Source organism: Carettochelys insculpta, chromosome 5, assembly GCF_033958435.1.
Source record: "Carettochelys insculpta isolate YL-2023 chromosome 5, ASM3395843v1, whole genome shotgun sequence".
In the NCBI taxonomy this organism is placed as follows: domain Eukaryota; kingdom Metazoa; phylum Chordata; order Testudines; family Carettochelyidae; genus Carettochelys; species Carettochelys insculpta.
The window spans coordinates 11,540,007-11,553,294 of NC_134141.1; the positions used below are offsets into that span (position 1 = coordinate 11,540,007).

A 13,288-nucleotide genomic window follows, 5' to 3' on the forward strand; every position below is an offset into this window, starting at 1 on the left:
AAACAAAGCCTAGGCTTCTAAACAGATATTGCAGTTTCTTCAAAGCAAAGGTCAGTACTGGAGAAAGCCAGTTATCTAATATTTCATTTTAGAAACAGATTTTAATTAGAGATGTAAAATAGAATCAAAAACCTTGTGAAGTCACAATGGAAAAATTTTCACTGAAAAACAGCAGTAAACAGGGTTTAACCAAGGAAGGGGGGAAGAGAAATCACAGGCCGAGAAGTAACAGTGTGTATAAGTCAGTGAGACAAAGGAAAAAACATTTTCCTTTCGTTAACGGATATTTAGTTGGTAGAAGTTTCACAAGGGGAGGCTCTGGAAGACAGGGCCAAATCTTTCTGGGAATGCAGAAGGGTACTATGGGACAGAGCATCCCAAGGTCTTTAGCAGAAGAACAGATTATAAACTTAATTGTTGCTTATTTCCTAACATCTGTTTTACCTGGTGCAACTGCATATACATCAAAATTCTTAATTCCTTCTTCTCTCAGCAGATTTTCATCAATAACAAAGTTTCCTGTGAAACTTTTTGGTTTTGTTAAAATGCAATATGCAGCATCTGCAAGAATATCAGTTCTTCTGCATTGCTTTTCCACACCAGCTCCTCCCAGCATATCCATAGCAGCCGTATGTATAGCTAAAGTTTAGGGAAAAAAATAAAATCTGGTGGTCAGCCCTGAGTTTTAATGTTCTTCTCAGTTCTTTTACTGCATACAGACACAATGTACTACTGTGACTTTACACACAAGCATATGTTTCCAACACAACTCCAGGGGCCTGATCCTATGAAATTCCATCCAATACAACAGAGTTCAATTGCTTTAACTGTTCAGGCACAGTAGTGAAAAGTGACCCTGATTTCCAACTACAGTACCGAGAAAAAAATCTGGGCTATTACAGCTACAAATGACACGTCTTTTCCAGTAAGTATATAAACCCATTCATCCCTCTTGGTGGGGAAGTCTTATCCATATGTCTGGTGAAAGTCTGATCAGTATCCCCAATTTGTTTTTAAATAGTTGAACCCCTCCAAATATACCCTAAAGAATAAACAGCAAGCAGAGGTACTGTACATAAAGTGTTAATAAGTTACTTGTTCTGTTTTTAGTGCTATAAAGTCAGGACTGGTGGCTACAACAGAGTGGGAAAAGGCAGCCCAAGCACAATAAAAAGCCCACTCCCCTATTAACTATTTACTGCAGGTCAATCATGATCAGTAAAAAAGGGGTTGTCTCAGGAAGATGAGGATCTGCTGAGATAGGACACCTTTGAACCAACTAGGATCAGCTGATTCCAAATCAGGGCTACTTGAGACCTTTCAAAAACACTCCTCTTCTGGTAAGAGAGAGACATGCATACATTCAAGCAGCTGCTAAGCTAGACAGAGCAGGGGAGTTAGCTCCATGAAGAGAGGCTGGGGTCCTCCCCACCATAAAAGAAGACGGCCAGCCTAAACCTCTACTAAGGGGAAGGCTGAATGCCCCCCGGCTTTATCTGAGGCACCTTTCACCAGGGGGGTAAGTTCAGAGGCCGGCAAGAGAAAGGAGGGTCACTGCTACCTTAGGTAACAGCGACCTGAATGTGCGTATCTATCCACTTTGAAATGCTAAACTTTTTGCAAACCTATTTACAAGCAAATTCCTTATGTGAAAGCTACCTAAATATGCCAATAATTGTGGCTTATCTAAACACCATTTGTATTATTTATATGCACTCATGGCACTGTAAAAATATTAAACATTTTGCATGCATCATTTACTTCTATGTGGTACAAAGACAAGTTGTGTTTCTCAAGTTCTAGCCATGTTGCTAGCATTAAAATGTTTTGAAATATTATTATCATTTTTCAGTCTGAGGCTGTGTCTACACTAGCCCCAAACTTCGAAATGGCCACGCAAATGGCCATTTCGAAGTTTACTAATGAAGTGCTAAAATACATATTCAGCGCCTCATTAGCATGCGGACGGCCGCAGCACTTCGAAATTGACGCGCCTCGCCGCCATGCAGCTCGTCCCGATGGGACTCCTTTTTGAAAGGCCCCGCCTACTTCGAAGTCCCCTTATTCCCATCTGCTCATGGGAATAAGGGGACTTCGAAGTAGGCAGGGTCCTTCCGAAAAGGAGCCCCATCGGGATGAGCTGCGCGGTGGCGAGGCGCGTCAATTTCAAAGTGCTGCGGCCGCCCACATGCTAATGAGCAAAGATGGAGTGAGATGAAAATGAAGGAGTGTAACCTCTCTGTCGGAAGCTGATCTTTCATTCAGCACCAGAGAAGGCAATACAGACCGCAGAATCGGGAATGAAGATTTTAACTTAGTACTCCAAGAACTGAAAGTTCCTCTATTGGAAATGGACAATTTCCCTAGTGAATTCACCAAACATAGATCTCTTGCACCCAGAACTGGAACTCAAGAGGCAGGAAAGGCTCCATCCAGAACAGACTTAAAAACATTTTTAAAAATCATTTTTTCAAATTGTCAAAAAATTTAAAAACTGGTTTGACAAACATTTTTCTTTAAAAATAAAAATACTTAAATTTGAAATTCTGGCAACACGTTAAATCCTAGACTTGCTATTTTACTTATTATATAAAAATAATTCAGATTGAAAAATATTCAAACAGTACATATTGGTTGACAAGGTTTTTATAAAAAGTCAGAGTACTTGGTTGGTAGAAGTCACTGACTAAGCACCTGGACTCAGAGTTTGCTGAAGTGCAGAGAGAATATCTTCATTTCATCTTACTCAACTAAATTTAATTCACTGACTAGTTTGTTAACTTTTAAATACTCAACCATAACATCAATTCACTTTACATTTCTAAAATTATTTCTTGTTAGCAGAGCTGGAATGGACCTCATGAAGTAATCTAACACATCCCTCCACCAATGAAGAATTATATATAATGTATAATATGTTTAAAATCTCTTCAAAATGCAAGACATACTTAGATTAAAAACTACTTTCTCTCATGTATCCTACTCATTTGAGGCAGTTTTACTTAGTCCAATAAAAGAACCTAAAAAGATCCATTTACTACAATTTCACTTTCCATCCAAGTAGAGCTTCACACAAAACAAAGACAAAAAAGAGATTAATTCTCTAATAAATAAGAAATGTCAATTTCCATTTGGTAGAAAAAGGTAAAGTTAGGCCTCTGAGCAAATAGATGTTAAACTATACAATTATTTAAATGAATATCTCAGAGGAGCAGCCGTGTTAGTCTGTACAGTAATCCCTCAATTTACACAGAGGGCAACGTCTGCGAAAATCAAATTTTGCGTAAATTGGGGGGGGGGGGAATCCCTGAAATTCCCCTGGCTGGGGGGAGTGGGCAGCTGGGGGAAGTGGATGGGGGCAACCACACAGCCCCTGGCTTCTGCCAACTGGCGGGGAATACAGCTGCTTGAGCTGCAGTTTCTCCCAGATGAGGAGCCTAGTGCGCAGACATCGGCTTGTGGCAGTTTCTCCCAGCTGGGAGAAACCACACCACAAGCAGCTGTGTGCCCACTGGGCTCTCCCAGCTGGGGGAGGTAGGAGTGGGGGCAGGAGGCAGTTTCAATTTGGAATCATGCTTCTTGAGGGTTTACCGTAACTTCAAAAACAACAAGCAGTCTTGTGGCACCTTAGAGACTAACATTCATTTGCTTTAAATCACTGACATGTAGACATCTGTTTTTACAGGGATAATTTAATTTATTGTGCAGGTGGAACAGAAAGAAAATATCCTTCAAAAGAAAAGACTAGAATAAAGCATATTGTAGCACACACCACTGATTCTCAAGATAATGTTACTTGATTTAATTACAGTGTTTTTCAGAGTGAGAGAGTAAGACCTAGTCTACATATAGTTTTTGTACCAGCGTAATTATTTCAATTGGGTGTGGGACTTCTTCAAAATCAAAACTGCAGAGCCAGTACAATCTCATCTAATCTGTAACTCCATGCTGAGGCAGGACCAAGTATAGACCATCACTGAAAGTTTTCCTAATCTTCTTTTTAAAAACTTCCAGTGAGGAGGATTCCAGAAATTCCTTGGGTTTCCTATGTTCCAGTTCCAAACATCCAACCTAAATCTTTCGTGCTGCAAAATAAGCTGATCATTTCTTGTCCTAACTTCAGTGGGCATACACACTCCTGAAATTAATCCTCCTTATAAACAACCTATTGTTTGGAGGATAAGATTAGAGTTCAGAACAACCCCGACAAATTGGAGAAGTGCTCTGAAATCAACAAGATGAAATTCTACAACAAGCACAGTACTTTGCTTAGAAAGGAAGGAAAAAAAATCAAGAGCTCACCTACATAAAGGGAAATAAATGATGAGAAGACGTTACTACTGAAAAGGATATGGGAATTACAGTGGATCATAAATTGACTATCAGTGATCAACATGATGCAGCTGCACAAAAGGCTAATATGTGGGGTGTAGTAAAATGAGCGCTGCATGCAAAACATTGGGAGGTAAATGCCCCACTCTACTTGGTTCTTAATCAGTAGTACTGCGTCCAGTTTTGGAAACTACACTAAGATGTGAACAAATTAAAGTGCAGACGAAAGCAACAAAAATCAGAGGTTTAGAAAACATGACCAATGGGAAAAGCTGAAATGACTAGGCACATTTATTCCAAAGAAGAAAAGGCTGAGAGGGATCTGGTAAGAATTTAAATTCAAGTTCAACCTCTGTAATCCAGAATTGTCTCATCCAGCAACATCTGCAATCCAGCATGATTTTAGCCACCCAGATGACCACTTGTCATAGGTGTTGCCAAGTTTCCTGTGGTCCCATAAAGCTTATAAACAGCCACCAGTCCTGGCTATCCATGTCCTGTGCTGTTACTTAGCTCTAATTTACTTCTAAATGTCTTCTCAGAGCCCAGTAAGCAGTGAAAGTGTTGGTAATGCTGCTAGACAATACTGACACCTCATAGTCTGGCAAATTCGCTCACTTGCGACCAGTCAGTTCCTGAGGGTGCTGGACCAGAGAGATTCAACCTGTATAATGGAATCATGAAAATGTAGGGCTGAAAGGGATCACAAGAAGTCCTCATGTCCAATCCCCACTGCTAAGGCAGAACAAAGTAGTCAAAAATTCCAAATACAATCAGGAATTGCTTCTTGTCAAGTATTTTCTCAGAGGCACAGATGAACAGCACATAGTAAAGATAACATAACAAATGATAATCTCTTTGTGATGTTCACATCAGAGTCCTGCGGGCACATTAAAAAGGGAACAGAGTAAATTAATTTCAGAAAAGCAATTGGCAAATGAAATCTTTAAAATATTTTTAAATAAAATGGGTCAGGGAGTCAAACAGTCAATAGGTTACTTCAGTCAAATGAATAGCATAAATAAGCTGCTAATTACATGAAACGGCTAGCAAGCAGCCACTGTTTTCAGTCCATGCAATCAGCCATTTGATTAAAGTCACAGTGGCCTATAAACTTATAACTATGAAACAACAGGGGATCTGCCAGACACCAGTTTTTGTAGGAGAAACACTGAATATGAGCAACAAAGAACAAAAAACAACCTTCATTAAACTCATTTTCAAATACCTGCTTAGAACAATGTTAAGAAAGCCTTTTCTAAGTGACATACATGAGGTTTGCAGGATGGAAGGCTGAGCAGAGGAAAAAAAAAACTACTAACATCAAAGAGAACATTACAGTAATTTAAACAAAAGTCACCTGTTTGAGGCCATAATGCATTCACTGCAACTTCTCCTCTAAATTCTTCTGCCATCCCCAGCACACACATGGACATGCCATATTTAGAAATGGTATAAGCTAAGACAAAGTAAAAATTTTATTAAGATAAAAATGTATCTGTGATTAAATTTTAAAATCCACTGATTTAATTCATTACTCCGTGATGTACTGTAATTATTTATTAAAAAGAAGAGGTTCCTTAGGGTAGAACAATCTGCATAAAAAAGAACTGGGAAGAGAACGAGTCTACACTGAAATTTTATTAACTAAATGTTTTCAACAGATTAATTTCTTTATGATGCCATTTATTACTATTTCACCTTCATTAAAATGGCAACCATTAAAACTTCTGAAAGGCAAAGAATATGATCTAATTTTATTGTAGATTTGAAAAATTAAGTTTTCACCATCCTTTGACACAAATTATTTTGAAGAGCACAGAGGCAGCAAAATTGTCATCAAGCTATTCTGCACCTATAGGGTCTCTGACTTGCCTCTGGCCCATATGACTAGAAATATTTTTTTTCATTATTCCTATAAAATAATGCCAAATCAGGGGGTGGTTTTGTCTGCATTTCATTAAAGAAATGATGTTCCACGGATTTACCTCAATAGTATTCCTTATATGGGAAAGGACTGACAAGGCCACAGAGACTGAATTACTCTGACCATTGAAATAATCATAAGGCATATTACTGGGGAACCCTAGAATTCCTCAGCCTGTACCTTATCTGTGGTCAATTAAGGGCTTCAATATTCAGGCCTGTCACTCTTGTACTGTTCATAATTAATTATTCATTTTAAAAACATTATTAAAATAAGTAAATATAATACCACCTACCACAATGATTTTTGAACCACATGGGATTCAGATTAATTGGTGGGCTAATGTTAAGGATATGAGCAATGTTACTCTTCTTTAAGTAAGGAAGGCATATTTTAGATCTGAAAACAAAACAAAAATTAGACACATTAGTAGTTGTCAAGAGCATCTCTTTTATTCAAAAAAAGTATAATTTTGGCAAAGCCACTATGTTTTAAAGATACAAGTGGGAACACGGATTCTTTTAAAAGAAAAAAAATTCAAGGTAATCTACTACAATCTCATTTCTCTGGACCTCCCACAGCTCAGTATTCTGTTCAACCTAAACAGAAAACCAACTTCATGTCATCTTATCTAACATAAAGGTCCTTCCTAATATTTATTCATGCACATTCAGCCAAATTTTCCAAAACAACTTAAAATCCTCAAATGGACACAGATTTTCAGAAGTGCTCAGCATCCAGCAGCTCCATTTGTAACACTTCTAGCTAGATTTTTTTCAGACTGTTAAATCATTTCTCCAACATAGTAAGCAGAGAGATTTTTCTTCCGCCTTAGTCATACACATCACCTTTCAAGTATTTTTTCTTTCAGAAAAGCTCACTATAGGGAAAATTCCATTCTCCATTAAAAAGAAATATGCACCCATTTTATTCAGTTCAAAAATCCAAAGACTTTTCACACTGTGTAAGGCACCTGTCACCATAAATAAGATGCAAACAATATTTTATATAACACTGGTCAACACAATTGTCATTTCTAAACCTTGTGCTGCAAATGGATATCTGCTGGTACATGATGTAATTTATGGTACTCAGTACAGAGTACCTCGCATAAGCTTTTAGAACACAATTGGCTACATGCAGTTATGTGGAGTCAATTGCAAGGGCGTGGTTTGAGATATTTACTTCTTTGAGAGAAGAGATTTTCATTTATTTTATTTCTGAAGAGTAACCACCACAATAGGACCTGAACCTGGTTAAAGATCTCTACGGTATGCTACAATAAAGTATTAAAATATTAAGTAGCATTAAACTAATTTCCAGTCTACTTTAATAAATGCTTCGTAGTCAACCAGAGTTCAAATATAAAACCAAAATGTTTAATTTTTATATTATCAGTCATTAAATTACTTCTTATCTGAAGAAAAACAGCATTTGCTTTCAATTCCATACGCTAGAGCCATGATTCTGATATTTGCTGCTTCTTCTGATCCAACAAGTACAAGTACTGTCAACTTCTGGGCACTTCAGTAAGGTACAGATGTGCAATCCATTATATTTCTCAGTTGAAGGCTAGGCAAGAATGGTTTTGCTCAGGATGGAGAGTGCCTTTCAATGCAATTTTTGACTCTGTATAACTCAAATTAACGTATGCTTTAATTTTCTCCAAGTTTATGAACCAAGAATATGTTGATAAGAGTGTGAAGAAAACAGAACATTTAAGAATCACACACAAGAATGCTACTAATCTTAAATTCAGTCTTCTGCAGAAAAGAAGAAGAAAAATGGGAGGAAATGTGTGGATAAGTTATGTCTTAGGTCTTCTGAACTGACAGTTATAGTGGTAATAACAAAGAACATTCCCCTGTTGCAGGAGGCAGAGAGAGAGAGAGAGGCCGCGTCTACACGTGCCGGCTACTTCGAAGTAGTGGCGCCAACTTCGAAATAGCGCCCGTCACGGCCACACGTGTTGGGCGCTATTTCGAAGTTGACATCGACGTTAGGCGGCAAGACGTCGAAATCGCTAACCTCATGAGGGGATGGGAATAGCGCCCTACTTCGACGTTCAACGTCGAAGTAGGGAACGTGTAGTCGTTGCGCATCCCGCAACATCGAAAAACCGGGGTCCTCCATGGCGGCCATCAGCTGAGGGGTTAAGAGACGCTCTGCCCAGCCCCTGAGCTCGATGGTCACCGCGTGCAGCAGCCCCTTAAAGCTCCCCACCCCCTGCCTTCCTGTACAGGAAGCTGAGAGAGCGTGCAGGCAGCAGCACAGCCACGCGGCCAGCCTGCACGCTTCTCTGCGCCCACACACCCCCACCCGCCGCGATGGCCGCCCCCCAGCCCTCCAAGCGCCCCCAGGGGACCCCCCCAAAGGGGAGCCAGGGCTCCCAGCCCAGCAGCCAGGCGGGGAAGCGGCAGCGGGGCCCCTCCTGGACAGAGGCCGAGCTTCAGGACCTGCTGGGGCTCTGGAATGAGGAAGAGGTGCTCCAGGTAATGGGGAGCAAGAGGCAGAACGCGGATGCGTTCGCTTGGCTGGCCGAGGGCCTGGCCGCCCGGGGTCACCCTAACCGCACTCCGGATCATGTCCGGAGTAAAGTGAAGGAGCTGCAGCAGGGTTACACCCGGCCGATCTGGGGCCGCCCCCGTCACTTGCCCCTTTTACAGGGAGCTCAGGACATCCTGCACCCCCGGCACACCTCCTCCCCTCCAGCCACGCTTGATACCTCGGCCGATGAGCCCCAGCAGGCCCCGGAGGCGGAGTCCGCCCTGGAGGCAAGCCCCGCACCCCGGGGCACCAGAGGAGGAGGAGGAGGAGGGGGAGTCCTCCTCCAGCAACACCGGCCTGCGGATCGCCATTCCCTCCCGGAGCTCCAGTAGAGCGTCCGCCAGCCGGGTGTCCCCCGACCGTGGGAGTGGACCATCAGGTATGTACCCCCCCGGTGCACACCCCCGGGGTTGAGGGGCAGGGGAAATAGATATGACCAGGGCCCTCCACATGCCCAGATGACCATGGCCCCAAGGACAGCAGTGGCATGTCTCTCAGAAGAGTGCATCAGCCCCTGCCCCCCAGCATGACAGTGCCATGCCCCATTCCCGGGGCTGGGGGGCGTGGAACCTCCAGGGTCCCCAGGGGGTAGGAGGTGGGAAACCCATCAGCAGCAGCAGCAGCATCTCCCGGGGACAGGGATGGGGAACCAGCAGCAGTGGGGTGGTGGGACAAGGGCCACGGCTCGGGGCCCACACTAACGGCCGTCTCCACTCTTCTTCCCCCCCTCCTGTGTTCCGCAGCTGCACCATCAGAAGGACCAGAGAGCGCCGGCGAGGTGTCAGTGGTCCCAGACAACCCACCGGGGCCATCACTCCAGGCCAGCCCCTCAGCGGAGGACCGACCAGCCCCACGGCAGGGACGATGGCGGACCCAGCACCACCACCCGACGGCGACGGACCCCCAGCTGCTGGCCATCCATCGTCGGCAGCTGGAGGTCGCTGAGCAGCGGCTGCAGGTGGAGGAGCGCCGCCTCCAGCTGCAGGAGCAGGCGCTGGCCTGGCACCAGGAGGCATGGGGGGCCTTCACGTGGACATTCAACCGTATCGCCAACTACCTGGCCCCCCATGCCGCGCCGGTCGCCGCTGCGCCCGCCCTGCCTGCTCCACCCACTGCACCACCCGCCGTCGCACCGCCACCCGCCACTGAGGGCCCTTCCACCAAGGGGGACCTGGGGCCAGCTGACACCCGCCAGCCATATCTACCGGTCCGCCCAGCCCCCAGCCAGCCCCGGCCAGGGCTGAGGCCGAGGCGTGGGTCACGGCCACCCACCCCCAGCGCTGGACATTAGGGGATGTGGGGCCCAGGACATGCTCCCTCCCTTTGTCTATATTCCCCCCAGTTTAATGTTCTTTTGTAAATAGTTTTTATATTAGACCCCTGTTGTTATGCTGATCCTTGCCCCCCCATATATATAGTTCTCCCCTTCCTTGTCTTCCCCTTTCATCTTATTTATAATACATATATGTAATTTTGATTTTGCCTGTAAATAGTTAGTCTTGATAATAATAATAAGAGTTCTACAGATATTTGATTTGACGAACAAATGTCTGCTTTTATTTACAAGAAAAGTGAGGGGGTGTGCTCTTGGGTGCTCTGTGGTGTGGGCGTAGGGGCAGGGAGTGTTGTGGAGGATGGGGGGGGTGCAGTGGGGGGTCTGCCAGCGTTCACCTGGCGGCCTCATCGAACTGGGCCTGCACGGCCTCCCGGACCCGGGTCCCTTCGGGGTCCACCCGGCGACTGGGGGCAGCAGGTGGCTGCACAATCGGCCCTGCCAGCCTCCACAGCCCAGCCCTGAAAGAAGGCCTCCCCCTTGCTCTCCACCAGGTTGTGGAGGGCGCTGCACGCGCCCACAATCTGGGGGATGTTGGTGGGGCCCACATCAAGGCGGGTGAGGAGACATCTCCAGCGCCCTTTGAGGCGCCCAAATGTGCGCTCTACCACCTGGCGCGTGTGGTTCAGGCGCTGGTTGAAGCGCTCCTGGCTGGCTGACAGATGGCCCGTGTAAGGGTGCATGAGCCAGGGCCGGAGTGGGTATGCCGTATCTGCGATGACACAGAGGGGCATGGTGGTGTCCCCCAAAGGGATCTCCCGCTGGGGGATGTAGGTCCCCGCCTCCAGCCAGAGGCACAGGCCCAAGTTCCGGAATACCCGGGCATCGTGGGTGCTGCCAGGCCAGCCCACATGAATGTCCAAGAAACGGCCCCAGCTGTCCACCAAGGCGTGGAGGACCACAGAATGGTAGCCCTTCCTGTTTAAGTAGCATCCTCCACTGTGCTCCAGGGCGCGGATGGGGATGTGGGTCCCATCCAGAGCCCCGAAGCAATTGGGGAAGCCCAGGGTGGCAAAGCCCACAATGGCGGCTTCCAGGTCCCCAAGCCTCACGAGCCTGTGGAGGAGCAGGGCATTGATAGCGCGGACGACCTGCAGGGGAAGCACATGGTAGAGCACCAATGAGGGGTGTGCAGGGTGTATGTGGCCCTCCCCTGCCAGGGCCCCCCTCCCCTCCCCTTCCCTCCCCTGCCAGGGCCCCCCTCCCCTGCCAGGGTCCCCCTCCCCTGCCAGGGCTGCCTCCCCCTCCCCCCGTGGATCCTCTTACCTCCATGAGGACAGCCCCGACGGTTGCCTTGCCGATGCCAAACTGCTGGCCCACGGATCGGTAGCTGTCTGGAGTGGCCAGCTTCCAGACAGCAATGCTGACCCGTTTCTCGACACTGAAGGCATGCCGCATGGCGGTGTCCTGGTGCCTGAGTGCGGGGGTGAGCCACTGGCATAGCTCCAGAAATGTCTGCCGGCTCATGCGAAAGTTCTGGAGCCAGCGGTCGTCGTCCCACTCTCCGAGCACCAGCCGCTCCCACCAGTCGGTGCTGGTGGGGTAGCCCCACAGCCGGCGGCGTATGAGGCGGTGGGGGTGGGGGGTGCTGCAGGGTTGGGGGTTGCGTCCTCCTCCCCTGCGGGCAGCTCCTCCTCAGTGGCAAGGATGTGCTCAGCTGCCTCCTGCATGGCATGGAGCAGGGCGAGCACTGCTCCTACAGGGGCGGCTGGGTGGACCTCTGGCTGCTGCTGCTGCTGCTGCTGCTGCTGCTGGGGGTCCATGACTGCGTCGCTCGAGGTGTGCGTCCCTATGGCTCTGCAGACCGCGTGGTGTGCAGGCTGCGTGTGTCTGGGAGGGGCCCTTTAACGGAGCGGCTAGCTGTTGCCCCGGAAGCACTAGTCCGCCCTGTGACCCTGTCTGCAGCTGTTCCTGGCACCCTTATTTCGATGTGTGCTACTTTGGCACGTAGACGTTCCCTCGCAGCGCCTATTTCGATGTGGTGCTGCCCAACGTCAACACTGAACGTCGACGTTGCCAGCCCTGGAGGACGTGTAGACGTTATTCATCGAAATAGCCTATTTCGATGTCGCTATATCGAAATAAGCTATTTCGATGTAGTGTGCACGTGTAGACGTAGCCAGAGAGAGATATCCCGGAGCACTAGACATGGTGTAAGATCTAAGGCATGAATCCGACATCAAAGTTAGGCCATGTATTAAAGCAGATGTTACAAGTTTACAGTCTGACACATAACTTTGGAAAGTAACAAAGAGGAAGCCGTGCTAGCCTATACACTATCAAAACAAAAAGCAGTCAAGTAGCACTTTAAAGACTAGCAAAATGGTTTATTAGGTGAGCTTTCGTGGGACAGACCCACTTCTTCAGACCATAGCCAGACCAGAACAGACTCAATATTTAAGGCACAGAGAACCAAAAACAGTAAGCAAGGAGGACAAATCAGAAAACGATAATCAAGGTGATTTGTCCTCCTTACTTACTGTTTTTGGTTCTCTGTGCCTTAAATATTGAGTCTGTTCTGGTCTGGCTATGGTCTGAAGAAGTGGGTCTGTCCCACGAAAGCTCACCTAACAAACCATTTTGCTAGTCTTTAAAGTGCTACTTGACTGCTTTTTGTTTTGATAACTTTGGAAAGTTATTGCTAGTGTTGCTAGAACACAGGCACTCTTCAGAAGCAACAGGTACTGGGTATGCATGTGGACACTCTCCAAAAGATTAGTCCAGGTGCACCCTAACATAACACCAGATAATAGGACTGACAGCATAAATGCCTGGAGCAAGATACAAAGGGAGATCATGAATCACGTAAGGTTCTGTACAGGTAGTTTTTCTGAGTCTATAAATGTTGGGGATACATCACCGTAACCATTTGTGACGCCAAGGAGACAGCAGAAATTCCTCCTGCTTATTGAGCTGTTCCTTGACGCTGGGCATTCATGTGTTAATGTACCGGTAACCACAGAGGGCTCCCATACTGTGTCTTGAGAGCAATAAACCTGGCTGAGTGCCTCTGTCACTAAACTATGCCTGTGATCTTTCTTTATGGGTAGTAGTATGATGGGGTTTGGCTGAAGTAATTATCTGTGCAGGGCTAGGTCAACATATATAAAAATAAATATATAATATGTGGCTCAATGCCCTCTCCCTCC

General features: G+C 46.2%; 1 protein-coding gene across 2 annotated transcripts in view; it reads right to left on the reverse strand.

Moving 5' to 3' along the window:
* Nucleotides 1–13,288, reverse strand: part of HSDL2 (hydroxysteroid dehydrogenase like 2) — a 37,827-nt gene that overhangs the window by 6,745 nt on the left and 17,794 nt on the right. For both annotated transcript variants that reach the window (XM_074994673.1, XM_074994672.1), the window contains 3 exons: nucleotides 6,555–6,658; nucleotides 5,693–5,791; nucleotides 445–639 (listed from right to left, as the gene is read on the reverse strand). In XM_074994673.1, coding sequence (XP_074850774.1) covers nucleotides 445–639; nucleotides 5,693–5,791; nucleotides 6,555–6,658 — 398 coding nt within the window. The remainder of the gene's footprint in view (nucleotides 1–444; nucleotides 640–5,692; nucleotides 5,792–6,554; nucleotides 6,659–13,288) is intronic.